Genomic DNA, 22,788 nt, shown 5'->3' on the forward strand with positions numbered 1-22,788 from the left:
CCAACCAGCCTGACCTTGAACATCTGGTGAGGGCAGTCACAACTTCCCCAGGCAACCTCTTCCAGTGTCTCACTGCTCTCTCAGGACAGAATTTTTTCCTCCTATCTCTCCGAGTTTCAAACTTGTCCTGTCGCTACACAACACCACACCAGCTCCAAGCAGGGCCCGCACTACCAGGAGGAAGGGCTCTCCCGGCAGAGCTGCCCCCATTCCCTCAGGCAGCCGCCGCCTCTCAGAGCCCTGAGGAGAACGGGAGACGCAGCCTCACGCTCGACGCCTTTCCCGCCTTTCACCCCCTCCCCTCCTCTGCGCAGGCGCAGCGCGTTGGCCCCGCCCACCCGCCTCTCGTGGCGTCGCTAGGAGCCCGGATGTGTCAGTTTAGGGCAGTGTGAGGAGAGCGCAAGGGGAGGAGCGGGCAGCGGTGTCGTTCTCAGGTGAGGTGGGAGGGGGGCCGTGCGGGGAAAAGAAGCAAAACCGAAAATACAAAAGGAGGAAAACTCCCCAGGGACCGGGGGGGGATGGTAATGTCGTCTTCCCCCTCCACCGCAGCTCTCCCCTGTGCCTACGCGCGACTGGAGAGTTGAGAGATCCCCCCCCCCCCTAGGGCCCCCCCTGTGTCCGCAGAGCTGTTTAAGTGTCACTGCGACAGGCGTCAGCTCCTTGCCAAATGGTGAACCCCCCACACTGGAGGGGACCCCAAGGCACACAGCGCATGCTCCGTTGGGGAGGGGAGCGCTCGTTGTTTAGCGTCTCCGGCGCATGCGCGGAAAGCATGAGGGGGTGGGGGGGGCGAGGAGAAGCGGGGGGGGGGGGGGGAAGAGCGGAGCTGCGCGGTGTGGGGAAATGCGCATGCGCGCTGTTGCGCTGAGGGGCTGGGGAGGCGCTGTGGTCGCGATGCGCATGCGCGGCACTGGCCGGGGAGGGGAGGGGGCGGTGGGAGCAGCCATATCCTGGGCTCCCGGTGGCGCATGCGCCGTGCGCTGCTGCGGGGACCTGCGGGATAGTGAGGCAGCGCGGGGGGGGCCGGAGGAGGAGGACATGGTGCCAAATAGTGATCCCCAGCTGCTGGTGTGCTCCTAGGGGGGGCTGGCTGCCTGCGGAGTGGTGGTGGTGGTGGTGTGGGGGGGGATAAGGTAGCATTCCCCGGGGTGCCATCCCCACCCGCCGCACCTGCTGAGGAGAAGGCGTCTGGGGCTTCCCGAGCGGCCTCCCCGCAAAGGCTTCGCTCGTAGTGAAGGAGTCACTCGTAGGGCCGGGAGGTAAGAGGGGTGGGGAGGGAAATGGGGTGAGAATGGAGGGGGAAGGGGAAGTGTGAGGGAGGAAACAGGGTCTGAAGGGGGGGGAGAGGTGCGTCTGGGAGAAGTTGGGAGCAGGCCTGGGATTCCTGGAGATTCTCCAGGTACGGGTGAGAGGTTCAGTGGTGTGACAGGAACTGAGGAAGGAAAGACGAGAAAGGAAATAAAAAATCTGAAGCGGAAAACCTGAGGTGGCTTCATAGCGTCACCAAGTAAGGGATTGACAGGTCGTGACTTGGTCACATTGGGCTGTGAGGCAGATTTCTAAATCAGGAGGGAACTTCCTGGGAAGGAGACCCCAGGGTGTCTGGGATCAGTCCTCAGCTGTGTCTCAAGGCCTGTGGTGGTGTTTAAAGGAAATGGTGCATCATGATGCAGTATGGAAAGCCAAATGAATCCCTTCTTACAGTGAAATGTGTCACTAATGGGATGTGAGAGCAGAGTGCTGATGCTGATAGCAGGCACTGTTTTGAGGAGTGGTAGGTGGGGTTGTAAAGGTAAAATCTTCCTGTAGTCTTGGCAAAGCTCTGTGTGCAATTAGAATTGTCTTTTGGGGAGGGGAGATAAAAAAATCAGAGTGTAATTTCATTTGTCATCATCTTTCTGTATCTCAGCATTTTAAATGTTTACGTCCGTGATGGTTGATCATCATCATGACATAATGAAAATACATATTTTTTTGTAATTTCTTTCATTTTTTTGTCCTTTGCCTTCAGAGTTGCAGCTGTTTATATCTGGGGTGGCTTCGTGTGAAGCCCTACAAAAGTCTGAAGAATTTTGCTGTTATTTATGCTTTATAAAATAGAACTCTTTGGTTATAGAAAAAAACCTAAATTACTTAAGTAAAACATACAACTGGCTTGCTTCATTTTCACTGATGTTTTCTAACCAGATGCCCGGAAAGATTTGGTTTCATTATGTCACTTGCTTTGTTATGGGCTGAAGACAAAACAGATTGATTTTTATTTCTTAATGCTACTTTGGCATGAATGTGTATCAGGATCAAGATAACATGATAGCAGAAGTACATCACAAGCTGTCATCCTGTCACTGGATCAGTAGAGGACAGTAACACAAAACTGTACCTACCATAAAATTGTGGGAAGTGCTATGAAATCTGATCTCCTAATTTCCTTGAGTATAGTTACTGCTAGTAAAGCTAATTGTGTTTCTTCCCCATAAACCTCCAGGATTTGCACATAGATACAGATCAGGAAGGGAGTTAAATGGAAGGAGTTTGGGTTTGACACATATTCTCAGTGAGCAAGACCATCCCTGCTTGCACAGTGGGGTGCTTAAAAATACTGTTTCTTGTGTAACTGATCTTAGAATTTGCTAATGTTTTACCACGGAGAAGATACCAGTACTGGCACCAGTATTGGGCTGATTAGACCTGATAAATGTTAAAAACAATTCCATTCACCAGTGTCTTCTCTCAGTTAGTTTCCACAGGCAGCTTGACTGGTGTGGGGGGAGGTTTACAGTTAATGTCTAGATTAACACTACCCGGACCTAGTGTTAGGTGTGGAGTGTGAGTGGAGTGTGTTGCCCTGTGTGATTTTTCTAGATGCCAGGCCAGTTTACAATAAAAAGGACTTAACCAGCTTTATTCTTGGCACCCTCCTGTTCAGGATTTTGTCATGGGGTTTGCCATTCCACTGCCTGGTTTACTCTGGACTTCTAAACTTGCATCTACTTCATTTCTTCCAGGACATAATTTCTTAAAAACTTGGCATAAAGCTGGGAAAGATATCTGTTTCTTGTACAATCAGGAGCCTATCTGTCTGTGAGTGGTTGCATTCATAGTTCCACGTTTGGAAATATCTGCTGTAATTTTGTTAAATTCCTTCTTCCCAGCTTTGGCTTGATTTGTTGCACAGTTGTATTATGTAAGATCTTGCTGTGTTCCTCCATGCTCTGACTGCTGGTGTTTCCTACTCAGGAAATGGAACAAAAATGTGTTTAGAAACCCAAAACAACCCAGAAACCTTTATGGAGAGCATTGTTTCTTGATTCTCAGATGATCAGATGGTGCTGCAGCATTCTGTCTTCTACTTTGTACTTGAGGACCTCTTAAACAATGCACGTGTCCCAAGTTCTACAAACACTTGGTGGTGCAGGAAAAAGAGAATAAAGTAGCATGAGAGTGAAGTATTTGTACCCTTGAGGGGGCAAAGAAGCTGTTGTTTCCCAGAAACTAGATCTATAAGTATATCAAAAGATCTTGATTTCCTGTTGTAAAGTGTCCCTTTACTGAACTCTGTAGTAGTGTTTTGGAAGGAACGAGTTGAGGGATTCTGGAAGTCTCTTTGCTGATGTGCATAGCTGAGAATTCTAGAAAATCCATGGCACACATAAAATTTAATTTGTGGTTTGGTGTTTGTTTTTTTCCTTCACATTTTTAGGACAGAGAAGATGCAGAACCACTGACTGTGTAGCAAATGCCTGGAAAAGACTTGGGAATACATATTTATACTGTGAGTAAATTCTTTGGCTGAAGGCAGGAGTTGCACTGTTGAGTTCTGTGAGGTATAGCTGGCCTGTAGATTTTTAGATCTCTGTAGACTTTTTAAAGTCAGGAATGTGGGAGGGATTAAACAATCCCAACACCAAATTCACAATTGGAAGGATCTCTTTTGACCATTGATGTCACAGAAGCCAGTAGGGTACTGGTGACTTTAGGTGGACTGATTACAGAAAACAGCAGTAACATTTTCATCCTGAGATCTCTGTCCAGCTTTTCTAAGCCTTTATTGGAGGCCTTACTCAGTAGGTTATACTACATGACTTTTAAAATGGCTTTCATCAGAAGTCTTGTGTGTATGTTGTGCATTTTAAATTGTGTCTGATGTAATGTCTGAAGGACTACTTTTTCTCTGGAGATAACCTCCCAGCCTTTGAGGTAATAGAGGTACAAATGTAAAAAATCACACATTTTTATCTATGAATATGCAGGAATGGTGCTTGTGGAGGTGGACAACATTATTTGTGGGACTTAAACAGTGATGTGTAGTTATTCAGGGCTTTTTTAGCTTCTTGCCATGAGAGCTACATCCCTACATTTACCAGTAAACAGCTATCTCCAAAATTAACATGTGAATATCTCTGTTAGGGTTGTGACAAGAACTGACAGTTAAGCTAAGCTGCACCAGCAGAGAGTATAGTCTAGAAAAATGTTCTCATTTTAGAGCCATACAAGGAGTACAGGTTTAGAGGTCCTGATCATGTGCAGAAGTAATTTAATTGATATATGTATATTTTTTTAAGTGTGGCTTTAGTTAATATTCTGCCCACATTCTTTGCTAATCACTAGAGAAATTTGTTCCACAGCTCCTAAATCAGATCAGAATTGTATCCAGCAACTTTTCTCTGACAGCAGTTGTTTACTAGTGGAAGACTTCCTGAGATGATTAAGTTTTATTTCTTCAGCTTAGATTTTAAAGGTAGTAAGGCCTCACTTACCTTCTCTTTAAAAGAAATCCTTTTTATTTTATTTTTTTTGCTTGAGAAGAGGGGGTTTGCCTTTGTGTCTGAAAGAACAGCTCAGATGACAGCCCTGGTTTTAGAGACACAGCAGTGAGGCTGGAGAGCAGGTGGAGACAAGTACACCAAGTGTCTGGAGCTGCTGTATGGCAATGCAGAGAGGCTGCCTGGCTGCCTCCCAAGTGGTGCTGCATCCAGAGGCTCCAACAGGCACTGACTGCATCGAGGGAAAAGTTTTCAGTTCACATGGCTGGAATCATGCCTGCAGATTAACTGTGGGGACTGTTAAAGAATGTCATCCTCTCCCACCCTGCCCAGAGTCCTTTATCTTAGGGTGAAAAAACTTCCTTAGGTGCGTGGAAGGCAGGCTGGTGTGGGCACCCTGACCTTATATCTGCCTTTGTCACTTCAAAAATCACATTGAATGACACCCCTACATGGGTGACTTCATTTCCTGAGCTGCTGTTTTATCAAGGTGTGCAACCTCAACAAGTTGTGCTTAAAAAAAACATTTATCTTTTGGGTTAAGTTCAGAGAAACACTTGTGGGAAGTCAGTGAAATGCAGGGAACAGTATTTGACTGCTGCTTATTTGGGAGAGGGATGGGTTTCTTAACATCTGCTGTTAGCTTGTGATTTTCCTCATCCTTTGTGCCAGAGAGAACAGTGTGTCAGTGTGTTTGAGTCCAGAAGTTTGGAAAATCTCAGTGTTGTGTTCTACCATGCAGACTTCTTTCTAGCAAGAAAGATGACAGTGAAATGGTTCTTCTTTAAGGTTTTATAGAATATAATTTTAATAAAAGCATTACAGTAGATTGTGTTCAGCCATATCCTGGCAATGATCTGCAACATCCTTGCTTCTGGTTGATGCCAACTCTTACCAACCCTGCAAGTGTGATGAAAGTCCTTGTGTTACTTGGTAATAAAGATTTATAACTTGTGTGAGTTAGAGTTGTTTCTTGGCTAGCAGATAATTGTTGATTCTCTTTAGGTAATATTGCCCAATAGCTTATTAAGCTTTTACTATTGGAAAACAGTAAATTGAGAAAAACAAAATAAATAGAAAAGAAATAAATAAAATAATAAAAATAAATTAAATAAATAAAATTGGGAAAATAGGAGGAAGAGTTTTTAAAGGCTTCATAAGAACAGAAGGGAGTAACAAGAAAAAAATCAATAGCAACACAAACTGGTTTCTTCTTTGAGGTTGTTTGTGGAGATGGTTCCTTGGTGTAAAACAGGACATAAATGCAGTTCTCTTCTGGGAATTTATTCCCATGCACTTTAACATTTCTTACTGTTTTTTAAAGATACAATAAATTGCTGATGCCAACAACAGCTTAGAATATGTAATTAAAATTAAAAGTCAGCAAATCAGTTCCCTGTGTCCAAGATAACTGCCTCTGAGGAGCTATTTTCCCCACTTGTAATGCAAGTTACAACTTTAATGATGAAAGCAATGGGATAAGTGCACCTTGCTGCCCTGCTTCCAAAGTGTCACTGATAGAAATAAACGTATAACATGGCCTCTGACCCACTCTTTTTCCTGTTGACTAAGACCATATTTAATATAGAATACCTAAGCTACCAAAATTTTTCTTTTTTGTCTTATTAATTCCATAATCTTGGTCTTGAATAGTTAGGATATTGAAATGTGGGTGTTTATGAGTGTCATAATTGTTATTTTTAGAGTGGTTTATGGTAAATTTTTATGTTAATGGGGATAAGCTTATTAAAGTTATGCTAGGAGAACTAACACACCTTATTGAAGTGACATGTTTTATAGAAAACATGGAAAATGTAGATGGGTTGGAAGTGGAAGTTGGCTGGAATTTGACTCCCATGTCCTCCTTCTTGTTCCTTCTCATGTTGATTTATGGTGAGGTCAGAGAAAAGACTAAACAAACTAACTTTGCAAATTAAGGACTCTTCCTGCCTGTAAAACCAAAAGTGTCAAAGTGACATTATCTGGTAGGATAGGCTGCAAACACGGAGTCTTTTCCACTGCTTGTAATTGCCATTTATTATATACTAGAAATCAGTCCCTGTGTGAGCTTTCTTTTGCAATAAAGCAAAGAGTTGGTTTCTTTTCATGCTTTTCCAAAAAGCAGGGGTTTGCATGCTGATTCTGTGTCCTTTCATTTAGTGATCAGATGATCTTTACACCTAGCAGGTTAAAGTAATTCTCATAACCATTTTAAATCATGCTGCAATTGCAAGTAGTTGAAAGAATCCACTGGTTTGATTTGTCTGGTTTTGACCACGCTTCCTATTCTCTAAATCTGTTGTTGAAAGCTTAGTTTCCAGAATAATAATGGGAGAAAACTGTATTTTAGCTCTGGTTGGTTTTGATAAGCTCTTAGGAATATTAGGGCAAGATGGCAACTGGAAAATGTTGTGTGAAGACTACCAGATGTTTGTATTACTGGAAAGTTGATATAAATAAAAGGCTCCAGGGGGGATTATAGTCTTGGTGGTTTGATAGAGGTCAGCTCAGCAATCTCATTTGAGTGCTTCAGTGGTGTTTGGTTCCAGGTCTCAGCATAGTAGGCTGAAAAATTCAGCCCTGCTTAATTTTCAGCTTTTGCTTGGTCTCTGATTAGACACCATACCACTTAGGCATTTTCTTCTACTTATTTTCAACTCCCCAGGAATCTGTTGGGATTTTAGAGGTGTGAGGTATTTCTAACAGTGTGTTGCTCTTACAAGAGATAAGTTACCTACAGAGGGGAGAAAACCCCCCTGCTGCTGCCAGCCTGCTTTCAGAGCCAGAGCCTTCCCCAGGATGTTAGGAAGTTTTCTGGGAGAGAGTAATTTGCATGGCTTTCTCTTTTTAATTTGGAAGAGGACTTAGGTGCTGTGAAAGTGCAAATGTTTTGCAGAAAAAAAATCCCAAATAATAATTGCTAAAATGGCAGCTGGGTTACTTGACAAGAAACAGAAAACAATTTACCCTACAAATAGAAACTGAAGCTGTAAAAATACATTTTATGATTTGCCCATGAGAGAGAATCTAAAATAAGAGTTCATGGGCCATAAGAAAATCCTGCTTTTCAAAAATAAGATCAGGTTTCTTACTGAAGACAGAAGTCTGCTCAGGCTGGTTGTTTCTCTCTAGAAATGTTTCTCCTTACCAGAGGGGAGAAATGAGCAGGAGTAGATTGGCAGCAGGGGAAAGAAAAAAGGTGAAAAGACAAATTTTGAGAAAAAAAGCAGCAAGATTTTTAACATCCTTATGATCTGCATTAAAAATTATGAGGAAGGTTAACTTCCTGAGACCTGAGAACAAACAGTTTTGAAGGTTTAAGCTTTAACCATTTAGGGCTGTATCTCAAGAGTATTAAAAATAGCAATAGAAATGAAGAGGCAAGCATCTAGTTAAAATAGGAGTGGCAACTTAAATGAAGCAGTAACTCTAAGAAAGTTTTGCTAGCTTTTAAGAATTTGATTACTTCTTGTATTTACTATACTTAGGGTTGGATGTGATTAAAGGGGATCAGGTATTATGCATTTCTTCAGACACCAGCATGATGCAGTCTTAGAAGAATGTCAAAAATATGACTAGATTTAATGACTCCAGAGCAGAAATTTGCAGTGGCAGATTTGTTTATAAAGGCAGAAAGTTATTTAGGGAACTTACTGACTTCCCCTCTTCCTCCTTGATTTAGTTGTTTGGTATTTTATCTGGTATATTTGGGGAAAAGGGGGAAGGGAAGGGAGCTGGGCAAGAGCTAATGAAGGATAGTGATTTTTTTTTACCAAGAATATATAAAACTTGTCATTCTCTTTACGGTGCTGATGTTTCACTGGCAGTTGTCCTATCCTGTAATAGTTTCATACAAGTTATGATTTTTGTGGGTGACCAAGCCCTCCCCACCCTGTTTTTTAACTGGAGAATTGGTCTAAGGAAAAGAAAAATTAAAAGCATTACAAGAATGGAAAAGAAACACTTAGTTTTGGAGCATTTCTCCAGGTGGAATTTTGGTTAGGCTACCAGTGTTCAGTGCATTTTTTTGAGAACTCCATCGTTCTGTCTTACTGTGCTGAGAATTATTTTTATAGGTATCTGAAGCGGGAGGAGCCCTTCTTGCTCCTAGGGCTGATCCTGAGGCCTCGGGGTTTAGCCCATTCCTGGACGATGTCCTAGGGCTGTTCCTGTGGCCTCGGGATCTACCCCTTCTTGCCTGCTCCTGGGGCTCCTCGAGCTGTGGGCTTCTCCATCCTCACTGAAGAGTGAGAGCCCTCTCCGTGGGTGTCAGCTGCTCTCTTATTGGCCCCCTGCTCCTGCACATGCTCAGGAGGGAGGCCAGACACAGGTGAACCCACACCCACTCATCAGTAACTCAGGGCACCTGGTCCTGTCTCACTACAGGTATCTCTTCTACATTTTCATCATCTGTCATCTCAAAAAAACCCAAAAAACACAAACCAACAAACAAACCAAAAACCCAAACCAAACCCCACAATAACCGTGGATGTTCCGACTACATAATGAGTTTTCTGGAATAAACTAAATTAAGGTGTCTATGTTGGCCTTAATTAAAATAATTTCTTATGCAGTGTCCACAGGGCCCTGTTGTGATTTCAGGAATCTGGCCTTTGGTATAATGGAGCCAACTTAAAATCTGAATTAGGACTGATCTGTATTGCCTTCAAATGAAGTGAAAAGCAGGGCACTCTCAGCTGTTGAGAGAGTTTCTCCTGTATTAAAAAACCCAAAAACCATATTATCTCTGTTGCTTCTGTCTCCCAAATGAGAAGTTGTAGGTCCTTTAGCTTGGTATGCATCTTCCCAGTTCATTCCTTTTATCTCACTGCTATGATTGTGTTGCTTTTCCAGTCTGTTCTCTTATGACTGAAGACTGTAAATGAAACTTGGATGTGTCGTTTTGAGCTCAGCAGTTTTGTGGCTCTTAACAGGGTACAGGTTAAGTAAGATCTGGTTTTGGATTGAAGAGCTCAGAAGGTAAAAGTATAATACACTGTTCCCAGATTTAGAAAGTGTTCAAGCTTAATACACCAGCCACTTTCTTTTGGCATAGATAATGCTTCCCTCTAAGGTACAATTAAGTCTGTATATATCCCACTCAAGTCACTCCTTCATAGTTTGTTTTTTCACAGGCAGTGATTGGCTTCTTGCTGTAGAGATGTTCACATTTCTTTGTTTCAGAAAGATAAGCCTCTATCTTGTGTAATCTAGAATTCCTTCAGAGATGTGGCTTTTTGGTATGGGTCACTTCCATCTTTCCTAAGTGTTGATTTTTAATCTCAATCTATTTTTATTGGTAAAGTTTGTTTACTACCTTGGTGCAGTCTGTTCAACACCACCATGTTAATGATTAGGCAACTTGGTGTAACCTCTGGAATTCACTGTGCCTGACTTGTAACTTGCATTTGCAGCTAAACGAGATTTCCAGGCACATCAGAGACATTGCAACCAGTATCACTTGGCAGGCTGGGAGTGCTTTGCCCATCATTGCTTTCTTCTCTGGTATGACAAGTAGGAGGAGAGGTATGATGCCCTGTTTAGTGTGTACACTGAAATCTGAAAACTTATTCTTCCAGTAGTTACATTACATTGCATTGCATCCTACTTTGCTCTTGGAGTTAACTTGTCATTGTCTTTTTTTTTCCCCATGTCTTATATTTCTTTCTCTACTGCAGCAAATTCAGACCTTCCGTTGTCCTTTCCAAGGCTTTGAAGAATGCAGGAAGATAGTGGTTTTTTCCTGTGCTTCCATATCTCATCCCTTTGTTTTATTGCTCCAATTACCTTTGTCCTGCTCCTTCCTCTGTCCTGTTCTTGGGTAATCTTTGATATGTTGCTGGTCCAAGAAGCAATCCCCACAGAAACACTTAATTAAAAATATACTTTTACAGACTTCTTTAAAATATCTTTTGCTGAATAGAGCTTACTGAAAAGGAATGTACTTGGAAACTTCACTTGGAAACTTCACTAGTAGTTCACTTGGTGTGAACTACTGGTTTTTTAAAAGGTAGCTGGTTAATTTTGAAGAAGTAGAACCTGACAGGCTGTTTAGCAGATTATAGTAATTTTGAGGCCTCTTTTAGAATTATTTGTTGAGTTTCCTCACCTCTCTCGGGTCAGAGCTGCTGACAATAGTTTTAACTGTTGATATCTACAGGAGATGAAGTTCTGAGCTGAGATGGTCAGATGGCTTGGTACAGCTGCTAAGTCAGAGGATTATTATCAGAACAAGGTGGCAAGGGAATATTTCCTGTGCTTCAGAAAGCACTTCTGGCTCTGGTTCTTAGATAAAATGTCTTCATCTGGAAGTGGTTTTAAGTGAGGTGAAAATTACTCTTTTTGTTAAATGTAATCTTAACTATATCCAGAGACAAGTGCTCTTTGTTATTTATATCCAAAGAAGTAAGAGACTGGCAGGCTGTACGTGGGCTCACAGGGGTCCATAAAATAATTTATTTCCTGTGACTTGGTATTTATGCCTGTTCCTTCAAGGCTGTCCCTGCCTCTCCTAACCATGAAGAATTTTGATATCAAGACAAAATGTTTTCAGATTTAAAAAATGTTTTCCTTAAAACCTCTGGCTGCAGCACTTTTAAATTCCCTCTTAGTTCAGAGGTGCCAGAGCTGGTAGTGAAGATGTGTGAACTGGTGAAGTGTTAAACATTCATGAGCAAATAAGCACCGGGAGTGCCCTGCTGATTTTAGAAACTTTACCTTAAGTCAACTGTGGTTCCTCTTAAAATGCAGTTTTAAGTCCATTGGAAGGTGGAACAGCATGTGGCAATTTCTAAGCCACACTTCTGAGAATATATTTCAGTGACCTTTTATGTGTTTCTCTTGTTCCTGTGCTTTCTAAGCAGGGCAAGCAACAAGCTTTTCCTTACTGGTAATTTTTGCAAAACACAATTATGGTTATTACCTCTTTTTTCCCATTCTAACTTGCTACAGCAGTAGAAGTCTCCGTGATGTCACTTGATGACAAGTTATTTGATGGTTGGTTGCTGTTTTAAGGTAGGAATGTGTTGGGTTTTAACATCTTAATTTTTTTTAGCTGTATTCTGCAGCCTCGCAAAGCAACTGTAGAAAGCTTTGACATGCCAGACTGAAAGTATTTTTTCAAATAATGGAAAACCTTTAAAATCTAAAATCTTTGTCCCCTTTGGGCCATTTTGAAAGCATCATGAATGACATGCTGACATGCAGCAATTCTATTAGCACGTTGTCATAACTTTTATTACCACCTGCCTATCCAAGCCATCTGGGAGGAAAGGCTAGAAGATACAAAAGTGACAGTTATTCAGAGAAAATTAAATAGTCCTGAATATCTCAAGCTCATTGATTTCTCTTGCCTTTAGACCACAGAGGCTTTCTTAAAACTTCTCTACCTGTGTAAGATGGAGGTATTATTTAGGTACATCGTATTGAAATACAGAAAGTAGCTGTTAAAACTTTCAGGTTTTGAATCGTGGTTATCTGTTTCCTTCCCCAGTTGTATGATTGATGGTTACAGTCTTCTGGAGTGTGCTCCTTGGAGACCTACTTTGCCTTCCATCCAGGAAAGCAACTCCAGTGTGTTCCACCAGGCTTGATGCATGTGCCACTGAAATATAAAAAGTTGTTTTCTCTTTCCCTCCTCATGAATCCCTCCTTTTCCTGCCATAAAGGGAAGTGTTACCATGAAATTTACCAGTCTGTCTTTGAGAAGGACCCACTGGAGTCTTTTAACTGTTTAATTACCTTTGGTGTTAAAGCACTTCTCTAATGTGCATGTTGAGATATTTTATTACTTCAATTCATCTGGAAATAGAAGTCACCTTACAGCAAACTGCTTATTGCTGATATATACCTTACAGGGAAGGTGCTTTCTTAGCCAAGCTCTTCTGGATTTGTTCCTTGTAATTACTCCAAAGCCAGGCAGGGAAAACTGCATTGTTTAGCATGCTGCTGATGTTCTCCAATTCATCTCCTGCTGAAGGAGTTGGTGGATGTTATGGCAAGACCCATCTTGATCATCCTCCAAAGGTCTTGGGAGCCTGGGGAGGTCCCAGCAGACTGGGAGGTAACCAGTGTTATTCCAGTTTACAAGAAGGGTGTGAGGGAGACCCAGGGAGCTACAGACTTGTTACTCTGACCTCAGTTCCTGGAAAAAATTGCAGAGTATTATTACACATCTTACTCTCCTTTCAGGAGTTTGTGTCCCTATTGGTTGTATCTGTGGCATGAAACAGATCACTAGAATAATGTAGATTAAAAATTGCTGTGAACAGAACAATATAAGAGCCTAGGTGGAGTTGAGCAGTGCTTCTGTGAACCAACCCCAAGGCCACTGAAAAAGCTTGGGTCTCTTCTGCCCATGGACTAAAAGAGGCAAAAAGACCTCATCCTCCCAGCCAAGGAGAGGAGAAGATATTTCTTGTTGTTTGTGCTGGAATTTCAGGTTTTATCTGTTCACCAAACAGGATGGAGGTAGTGAATGTCCAGAGGCAAGACTGAATGTTGCCCATGGAAGGGGCAAAGTATTCAGAACTCGTGTCTGCTAAATTTGGCTTAATTTGAATGACACAGAGTGGTTTAATTGAATTTCTTTGGAGGAAGTACAGTAATTTCAAGTTTAATGTAATAAAACCTGCATTAAGTACCTAAAAGGCATATTGATGTCCCCTTTCTTTTTTTCTCCTCATTCCACATTCACAGCACACACTACAAAAGCAAGAAGTTTGTAAAGCAGTTTCCTCTGAGAGCACTGGGTTTTACTCTTGTGCTGCTTGTCTGCAGATCAGATCCTACAGTTATTTGTTTGCCCCTGAGCTCTGCTCTAGGAAGTAAATTTCCATCGAGTTAAGTGTGCATCTCTGCTAGGTTAAATGCTTATTTCTTAGCTCCTGGTAGCCAGTATTTCTCTTACAATGTTTACATGGGTTCATTTGTGCTTTTTTTTAAAGGAAATTACACTGGAAATATCTCACTCGTGTTTTACTGTTAGATGATACCTGCGTGCCAGTGTTTCCAGGTAATTTCTGAAGGTACCCAGAATTCAGAACCCAAGTACACAGCTGTCAACTGGAGAGGAGGCTGATGTGAGCCCTGCTTAGAAGAGGTCTGGGCTGCAGCTGGAGCCTGCACTTAGATTCAGACTTGCACTGCAACTGTGCTTAAAGACTCCAAATTATGTTGGTAGCAGTTTTGGACAGGGAAATATGTGCCTATGACTGTGTTCTCATTCTGAGTACTCTGGTGTTGTTTTGAGATGTAGCATTTTTAGGTATGTATTCTCTAGGCTTTCAACAACTACTGATTGAAGAGCAGGAGCCTGTGCTTTTACTTTTCTCCTCCAACAAACCTCAGGATCAGCCTTTGATTTAAAACAATTGCAAGATAACAGTTCAATGTCTTACTCATCATGGTTTTTTACCCTTTTGGAGGACAAAACTAAGAGCAGTGGAGGTTCTGTGGTTCACTGGCAGTTCTGTGCAGATAAATAGCACCTGTGAAACAGAAAGTGTTTAGCAGAAGGCTTAGCATGGAAGTCATGTGGTGCTTTTCTGTCTGCCAGAGTTATGAATCCCAGTTTCCAAACTCATATTTGAAGAAGTTTTCTATATTTGCCTTAGGGAATAGGTCTTGGAGATGGTTTGATTATTCTGTTTGGTTTTCAAATCTCCTGGTAGTTTGGTGCCTGTTTTATCAGTTGTGTCTGTGTATTTATTCAGGTGTGTTGCAGTTAAAACATACAGTTTTAACCCCATATGTTCTCTGCAGATGACAGTTTGGCACATGAAAGCTTGGAACTTCAGGAGCATATAAAGGAAATGAGACTTTCCCTCTGGACAAAACTATTTGGTTTGAAGTAAAGCAATAATAACCAAAACCTTCCCTAGTAGTAAGGCTTTGGAAGAAGGTTTAACCTATAGGAAAATTTTCTGTTGATGTTAGCAGAGCCACTGTGAACCTAGAATTTTGTTTTGCTGTTGAGTTTGGGTTGCATGTTGATGCCTGTGGCTTTTTCAGATTAAGAACTTCATTTGTCACATCTGATCTGTGCTAGTCTGAGACTCTCAAAATGAAAATAGGAAGTTGAAATGGTGGCCTCAGGATAACGTAGTAAATCCCAAGTTGAGTGGAGAGTCTTGTATTTGAATCTTGGGCTCCTGAAAGGAAATTACATGCTAGGCTTACTCCTTTAAGGAGCTGCATATTGAAGGAATGAATGGAGGTGGTAGGTCAGTAAAAATATGGTACTACTTTGAAATGTTTAAATGTAACATATTTTGAAGGTGCTAGGGAGAAGGGAAAAAACATCCCTCAGGGGTCGGTGCTGGGACCGGTGTTGTTTAATATCTTCATCAATGACTTGGATGAGGGTATAGAATGTACCCTCAGCAAGTTCGCTGATGACACTAAGCTGGGAGGAGTGGCTGACACACCAGAAGGCCGTGCTGCCATTCAGAGAGACTTAGACAGGCTGGAGAGTTGGGCAGGGAGAAACATGATGAAATTCAACAAGGGGAAGTGTAGAGTTTTGCATTTGGGGAAGAACAACACGATGTCCCAGTATAGGTTGGGGGCTGACCTGCTGGGGAGCAGTGTAGGTGAAAGAGACCTGGGGGTCCTGGTAGACAAGAGGATGACCATGAGCCAGCAATGTGCCCTTGTGGCCAAGAAGGCCAATGGCATCCTGAGGTGCATTAGAAAGGGTGTGGTTAGTAGGTCAAGAGAGGTTCTCCTCCCCCTCTATTCTGCATTGGTGAGGCCGCACCTGGAGTATTGTGTCCAGTTCTGGGCCCCTCAGTTCAAGAAGGACAGGGAAGTGCTTGAAAGAGTCCAGCGCAGAGCTACTAAGATGATTAAGGGAGTGGAACATCTCCCTTATGAGGAAAGGCTGAGGGAGCTGGGTCTCTTTAGTTTGGAGAAAAGGAGACTGAGGGGTGACCTCATCAATGTTTTCAAATATGTAAGGAGTGAGTGTCAGGGAGATGGAGTTAGGCTTTTCTCAGTGGTGACCAGTGATAGGACAAGGGGTAATGGGTGTAAATTGGAGCACAGGAGGTTCAAGTTGAATATCCGGAAAAATTTTTTTCCTGTAAGGGTGACAGAGCCCTGGAACAGGCTGCCCAGGGGGGTCGTGGAGTCTCCTTCACTGGAGACATTCAAAACCCGCCTGGACACGTTCCTATGCGAAGTGCTCTAGGTGGCCCTGCTCTGGCAGGGGGGGGTTGGACTAGATGATCTTTCGAGGTCCCTTCCAACCCCAAGGATTCTGTGATTCTGTGATCATGGCTTTAACTTGTGTCCTAGGAGATTTAACAGCACTTATGAAGATATTTTTCTCTCTTCTTAGTTTTGTTGTTATTGTTTTGTATTTTTTTTTTCTCTTTCTTGGGGTCCAAAAGAGTGAAGATCAAATCTAAATTTCTTCTGCTGAGTTGTGAAATTCTGTTTAATCTTCAAACTGGCGATGTCAAGGGTTCCGAGTCCTCCTCCTCCGGCAGAAATGTCGAGTGGACCTGTAGCAGAGAGCTGGTGCTACACCCAGGTAAATCCATGATATGCTGTGAGATTCTTTATGTGACACAATTAGAACCCAAAAGAAGTTGAAATCAAAAGAAGTTGAGAGCCTGGATTTTCAGACAAGGTCGTGCAACAACAAGCACTCACTAAAGCAAAAGCAGAATGTTGCCTTCTGCCCTTGGCAGAACTTTGGAGGAGGCAGTTGGAGAAGTTGGAGCAGACATGGCTGCCACTACCAGCTGTTTCCAGGCCCTATTGTCTTCTGCTGGGGATTGTTTGTCATGCAAGTGACTCAGTAAAACGTAGAGGTGTTCAGTTTTTGCCTTTGGAATGGTGAGGTGAATGAGCATAACCCTGAACCACCTGTTCTTCTGTTTTAAGATCAAGGTGGTGAAGTTTTCATACATGTGGACCATAAACAACTTCAGCTTCTGCCGAGAAGAAATGGGTGAGGTCATCAAAAGCTCAACCTTTTCATCTGGAGCCAATGATAAACTCAAGTGGTAAGAACTAAAGCAGATGAGTTCACCCTCTGTGTACAACTGGGTGAGAGAATTTGGGGTTCTGTAACAGAGGAAGTAAAATACTTGTAGTGAACACAGGATCTTGTTTTGGATATACAGTGTATGCACAGGAAGAAAGTACTGTTGCTTCAGCATAGTGTTTGGGCACACAAAACAAATCTGAAGAAATCTGGCTGTTCACAGTGTTTCTCTGTTAATGGAAGCCATCAGGTATTGAGAACCCATAGCTGGAAGGGAGGCTACATCCTGCCTTGAAGCAGAGATCTGCTGTGGAGGATTATTAATGTCATAAATTTGGGGATTCTTTTTGCCTGATGTTTTTCTTGACCATTTTTTATAGACCAGTGAGAGTCAACAGCCAGTGTATTCAAGGGCTTTTTCAGCCTCTCAGTTTCAGTCATTAATACTCCATGTTGTTAAAAAGTTAATTTTTCCCTGCACTCTAAATCCTGCAACTTGAGGCTCTTGCTGCTCTATTACCTTGCTCTTCATGGTGGCTCTTTCTGAATTAAGAGACTTAACACAGAGATGATTGAAGTACCCATGTTGTATAACTCCTTCTGCCCAGGAGGTTCTGCTTCTTAAAGATGACAGTTTTTCTTGCCCTTTTTCTTTCCCTTAAAACTCTGCTTATCTTCCTGATCTCTCAAGTAATTTCCAGTAACTCAGAGTGAACTTTGCTCTGAATGTGTATCTATTGTTAGCTGTGTCTGACATAGTAGGTCTGTAGACACCTGGTTCCTTATATTTTGTTGCTGATATTGTCTGTTAACATTTTTCTTTAAACCTCCTTAGTACAGATTGTGGAAAACCAGACACAAGTAATTCTCTGTGTGTCACACAGTTTGTGTTAGTTTCCTTTGGGTGGCAGACCTGTGCTTTCCTTGGGTTGGTTTTTCTTACTGAATTACTTACCTTTATAACCTTTGCTAGACAGATCTCATTCTTATGCCTAGATCTTTCTGAATTTATTTTTTTTTTGTGCTTGTGTGGTTGAGCTGTTAGTCACTTGGCCTCGTTTTTGCTTTTTGTTAGATTCTGTGTCAAGTTTCAGATCATGGAAGTGTTTATGAGTTAAGCTCTTCCTGCACTTAACTACCTTTTCTTCACAAAAGAATTCTCTCCCTTTGCCCTTTTCCCTGGTATTATGTTTTTGAGAAACTACCAGCCTGCCAGAAATTCATTTTTCTTTTCAGTTGTTTCTTGTGGAATTATACCTACCATTTCTCTGGATTTGTTGCACTTCCTTGAATCCTTTGCCTCCATTCTACTATTTATTTCACTTCCCTTTTGTGAAAACTGACATTCAGGGTACCTTTTAAACCATACCCCTCTCTTTTTTTTTTTCTTCCCCCTAATTGGTTTACCCATATTTACTGCCTGTATATTATTCTTTCTGTTACATATAAGCATGTAACTGTAAATGCAGTTCCTCTATTTACCTGTCCATTATTTCCTTGTGGCTCAGTGGCTGATAAACCAGTTTTGTTTGCTGTACATTTTATTGTGAAAGTTCTACAGTGCCCTTGCTTTGAAAGCTACCAGTGACCTGCCAAAAACTGTTCCTGACATCTCACTCAGCTGCCTGCTTCTCCAGGTGTTTACGTGTGAACCCTAAAGGCTTGGATGAAGAAAGTAAAGATTATTTGTCCCTCTATCTGCTGCTGGTGAGCTGTCCAAAAAGCGAAGTTCGAGCAAAGTTCAAATTCTCCATCCTGAATGCTAAAGGAGAAGAAACAAAAGCAATGGGTGTGTAAAAACTCTTTTCTGTCTGATAGGGTCAGTTGTTTGCCTTTTGCTGTTTGATCAAACAAGTCACTCAGCTTATTTGGAGCACCATGTCTTTCTTCCAGAGAGCCAGCGAGCGTATCGATTCGTACAAGGCAAGGACTGGGGTTTCAAAAAATTTATTAGAAGAGACTTCCTTTTGGATGAGGCCAATGGACTTCTTCCAGATGACAAACTCACTCTCTTCTGTGAGGTAAGTCTTCCTGTGCAGCTGAAAGAATAGCAGTTCCATTAGCTTAAGGTAGATGTAACCTTTTTTTTTCTCTCTCTTTTTTTTTTTTTTTTTCCCCATCACTGCTTTTAAGGAGTCAGGTGTCAGGGGAAATACTGGATGTTTATGTGGCACTTAGATTTTTATTTGTGTGTGGCTGGTGGCTTTTTTTATGTGTGTGATTCATCGCATTTCACTTCCAGTTATTATTTTTTTATATTTGTCTTTTACCTCTGGTGATGGTAGGCATTAAGCATGTTTGATTATCATCCTGCTTTAGTGAGAGAGTTGGACTAGATGATCTCTACAGGTCTCTTCCAACTGTGATGATTCTCAGATGATTTACTTCTGGTTTAGTTTTATCCATCTGTTTGTACTCTTAAATGTGAAACTCAACCTGGGATAATAACCAATGCTACCTCTGTGGTGGAAACTGACATAATACTTGTCTACAGAATAAAGAAGAGTTTTCTTTATTTTCCTAAGTTTGTGTATACACCCAACAAACATTAAAATTTAAGAAAAATCTGTTTTAAAGTAACCACAATTTTGTGTTCAATACGTTTTCTAAACTGCTTTCAGAATTATTATTTCACTAATACTAATTGCAAAGATGCAGTTGTTTCTAAAGCCAGATGTTCAAGTTTAGAAACCTTAATGGGCAAATTTAAACGAATTGAGTGTCTTCAGAGCTTCTGCTGACTTATTTCCAATGTCTTTTTAACTGCAAAACACCTCCTGTAGCTGTAAGTTCTGTCAGAAGACAGGTAGGACAAGTTGTTCTCTCTTTGGATCTCCTGCAGTGTTCTTTGTATGGGAGTCTTTTCTTTTGCTGTGTTTTCTTTCAGGAGTGAAAGAAGTGCTTGTGTCCAAGTTGTTAGCTGTATTTATTTTTATACTTTTCAGTAGTTTGGCCTTTATAAACATGCACCTACTTAAATTAACAACCATCTTCTAAAAGATGTGTATTCAATCAGTAGCATAAATTATTACTGGGGTGGAAGGAGCCCTTTTAACACTCCCAGCAATATGGGGGAGGGCAAGGACAGGGTCTTGGATGCCACCTCTGTAGATCTGGTGATTACTCTTTCTTTTTATCACAAAGGAGGCAGAAAAATTACACAATTGTGGATTGAAACTCAAAAATTAATGTCTGAGAAGGGAATTTGTGAGGTGTGATGTAGATAAACCTGAGATCCACCAGTAGTCTTGGCAACCAGTACTAATTCAAGTCAGTCTGCTCTTTACAGAATTACTTTCTTCAAAAGCTTTAGCTCAGTATTCATGTTTGTTCTGGATGAAGAGAAAACTTGCTGCTGGCTTCTCCGGGCCTTGATAACTTGTTCTCTCTTTCAGTTTGTTCTACAGTCTGGCATGTAGGAAATCTTAAGTTTAGTGAAACAGAGGGGAAGCTTTGGCTGTCTGGAAACAGTTTGACGAGAACTTCCAACAGCTTTGTCTGGGAGTTTTTCCTCCTGCCCTTTTATTTTATTTTTTTTTTTTTTGCATCTTCCCTGAGCCTGTAAGACTCTTAGCATGTAAACCACTGTGCCATATGCTGTCTTAATGCTTCCCTGCTGGCCATGGGTGCTGAGTGATGCTGCTCACATCTGTACTTTTCAGCAAGCATGTTTTCTACGTCAAAACTGTCTAGGAAGTTAGCAAGGATGTTGAGCTGCTTATAATGTGGGGATATATTGGAGTTTTCTGTAGATCAGAAGGTTGCTGAGTGTCTCTGCTGCAGATTCTCATTGTTTTATTGAAGTTAAAAGGAAAAAGTGTTTTGCTCTGTGCTCATGTCCAGTGCTGACCACAGATAATGATTCACTTAAAACACTGTTAAGACAGAGAATGATGTTCCCCGTCAGGCATTTCACATTTGAGCTCATTTAGTTGTCAGTTTGGGATTTTTTTTTATTTTTTTTTTGCCTCTGTTTTGCAGATGGGGTTGATAATTTTCCAACTGCATTATGTTTTGCTGTTTAAATTATATTCCAACATCATAGATACATATAGTTCTGGTAAATCTCCAAAAAGAATGCTCCCAGAGGTAATAGCTCTCTTGAGAGATGGCATTGGCTCCCTTGCTGAGGTACTGAAAATAGTTTAAGTCTGTTTTGACCTCTGAAGCTGGTCACCACTTGAAATCTACCATTCGTGGAACCTAGACTTCTTATATACAAAGCCATGTAATAGGTTTTCAAAGTAACTGACGTTCTACCATGACTGAAGAGGATTTATTTGTTGGCTTGAGACATGATTCACAAATCTCTTTTGGCTGGTCTGTAATCACTATTGGACTCTCCAGCAAGAGATTTAGATTTTAGATTTAGATTTCTAAGATTTAGAAATCTTAGATTTCCCTTCTAATGAAACTGGTTTGTTTTCATTCATCCTTGAGTCCATGTTGCTGGTCCAGATGTCACAGGGCAAAAAGATGTTGTAGTGGTCAAATGAATGACAGAGAACACTGATTTCCTCCCACTTGCTGTAGCAAATCAGTGGTGTCCTTCGGCAAGCAGCATCTGGTGTTTGATTTTGAGTGTTGTAGTGTATACAGTGTGTCTGCCAGCAGAAACCCACTGGAGGTTTCTCAAGAGTCGGGTACGTGCTGTCAGCATTTTATTTTCCTTAGAAGTTACTTCTGTCATCTCTCTCACTTTATCATTTCCTTCTCCTTTTACATAATTGTGAAGTTTTCTTTGCTGTCCATTTTTCTTTGGCCATTGGTTAGTGGCAGAACTGAAATTTAACTTGGACTTGACAGCAAGTCCAGAAGATAGTCTCACGTAGGCTTCCAGGTCTGTCTGCTTGTTCCTTTATTCTTTGTTACAGCAGGGCAGTATTAGTCACTGATCTTTTTTAATTGGAGTCTTCTGCAGAAGGTGTATGATCCACCAAGTGTTTAACAATAATGGTTTGGTGCTGACTAAGCTCTTAACGGTTCTCTTTTCTAGGGAATAGAATGTAGCTTATTCATCAGCCAGTTTGGCTGCATATGGTTCCTGCCTCACCAGGTCTGTCTAAGAGCAGGTGAGCAGAAATCTATCTGCCTTCCCCAGATCTTCCTAATTACTTGACACAAAGCTGGTTTTTTAAACTTACAGTTTTCTTAAATAATGAGATGGAAGCGTTAGACTCTAAGGAATTCAGAACCAGAAGAAGTGAGATGTTTTGGGGAGGTCAGACACTGCCCTTGCAATGCTCACTTATAGAAGCTCTCTGTATACTTCATTTTAATTTGAACCACTGTCTGTGTTGCATTATTGATTGGGGAGGGTTTCAGGGTGTTGATGGAAAGAAAAAACTAGGTCAGGTATGATGTCTGTAAAAACAGAAGAATAAGGCTCCACTTCTTGAGGAAACCAGCTAATGAAGTTACAATTAAATTGGATAGAAGTGCTGGCAATTAGGGGATGAGGAGAAAATCTCTTGGTGTGATTTAGTTAGGGCTTGGGATAACATTCTGGATGAGAACAAGGTTAAGGCAGGGTAGAAAGGATGCCTTAAAGTGTAGACATTTTTAATCACACAGTTATTTTGCTCGAGAGGTGTAGGTTTTGCACTGTATTTCCCTTCACCTGGAAATGAAAACTTCCTGGCAGAAGAGAAGTTTTTCACTGTGGGTTTTTCTTGAGTTTTTGGATTGTTTGCTTTCTTTTCCCTCTCCAGGTGAGTGTGGTACAGGACTCTGTCAACATCTCTGGCCAGAACACCATGAACATGGTGAAGGTACCAGAGTGCCGTTTGGCGGATGAGTTGGGAGGACTCTGGGAGAACTCGCGCTTCACAGACTGCTGCCTCTGTGTGGCAGGCCAGGAGTTCCAGGGTCACAAAGCCATCCTAGCAGGTCTGTATTGAGTTGGATGGGCCTTAGCTGGGTAGGAGACAACAACCTCATGTCAGATGGTTTGGGTTTGTTTTTGTTTTTTTTAGTTCATTATTAAAGGAGCCTTCTGCAGCTCTTTTAGCTGCAGAGCTGTAATAAGAG

The 22,788-nt window shown here is 41.6% G+C and overlaps 1 protein-coding gene across 5 annotated transcripts in view; it reads left to right on the top strand.

Annotated features, from left to right (window-relative positions):
- Positions 1 to 332: 332 nt before the first annotated feature.
- Positions 333 to 22,788, top strand: part of SPOP (speckle type BTB/POZ protein) — a 30,444-nt gene continuing 7,988 nt past the window's right edge. The window contains exons 1-7 of one of the 5 annotated variants that reach the window (XM_030466067.1): positions 333 to 434; positions 3,701 to 3,772; positions 16,157 to 16,299; positions 16,656 to 16,777; positions 18,396 to 18,547; positions 18,652 to 18,779; positions 22,470 to 22,647. In XM_030466067.1, coding sequence (XP_030321927.1) covers positions 16,222 to 16,299; positions 16,656 to 16,777; positions 18,396 to 18,547; positions 18,652 to 18,779; positions 22,470 to 22,647 — 658 coding nt within the window. In that variant the 5' untranslated portion in view covers positions 333 to 434; positions 3,701 to 3,772; positions 16,157 to 16,221. Of the gene's footprint in view, positions 435 to 967; positions 1,260 to 3,700; positions 3,773 to 16,156; positions 16,300 to 16,655; positions 16,778 to 18,395; positions 18,548 to 18,651; positions 18,780 to 22,469; positions 22,648 to 22,788 lie in introns of those variants that run through there. The other 4 variants (XM_030466066.1, XM_030466068.1, XM_030466065.1 and 1 more) reach the window with 4 other exon arrangements.

Source organism: Calypte anna, chromosome 27 (genome assembly GCF_003957555.1).
Source record: "Calypte anna isolate BGI_N300 chromosome 27, bCalAnn1_v1.p, whole genome shotgun sequence".
Lineage (NCBI taxonomy): Eukaryota > Metazoa > Chordata > Aves > Apodiformes > Trochilidae > Calypte > Calypte anna.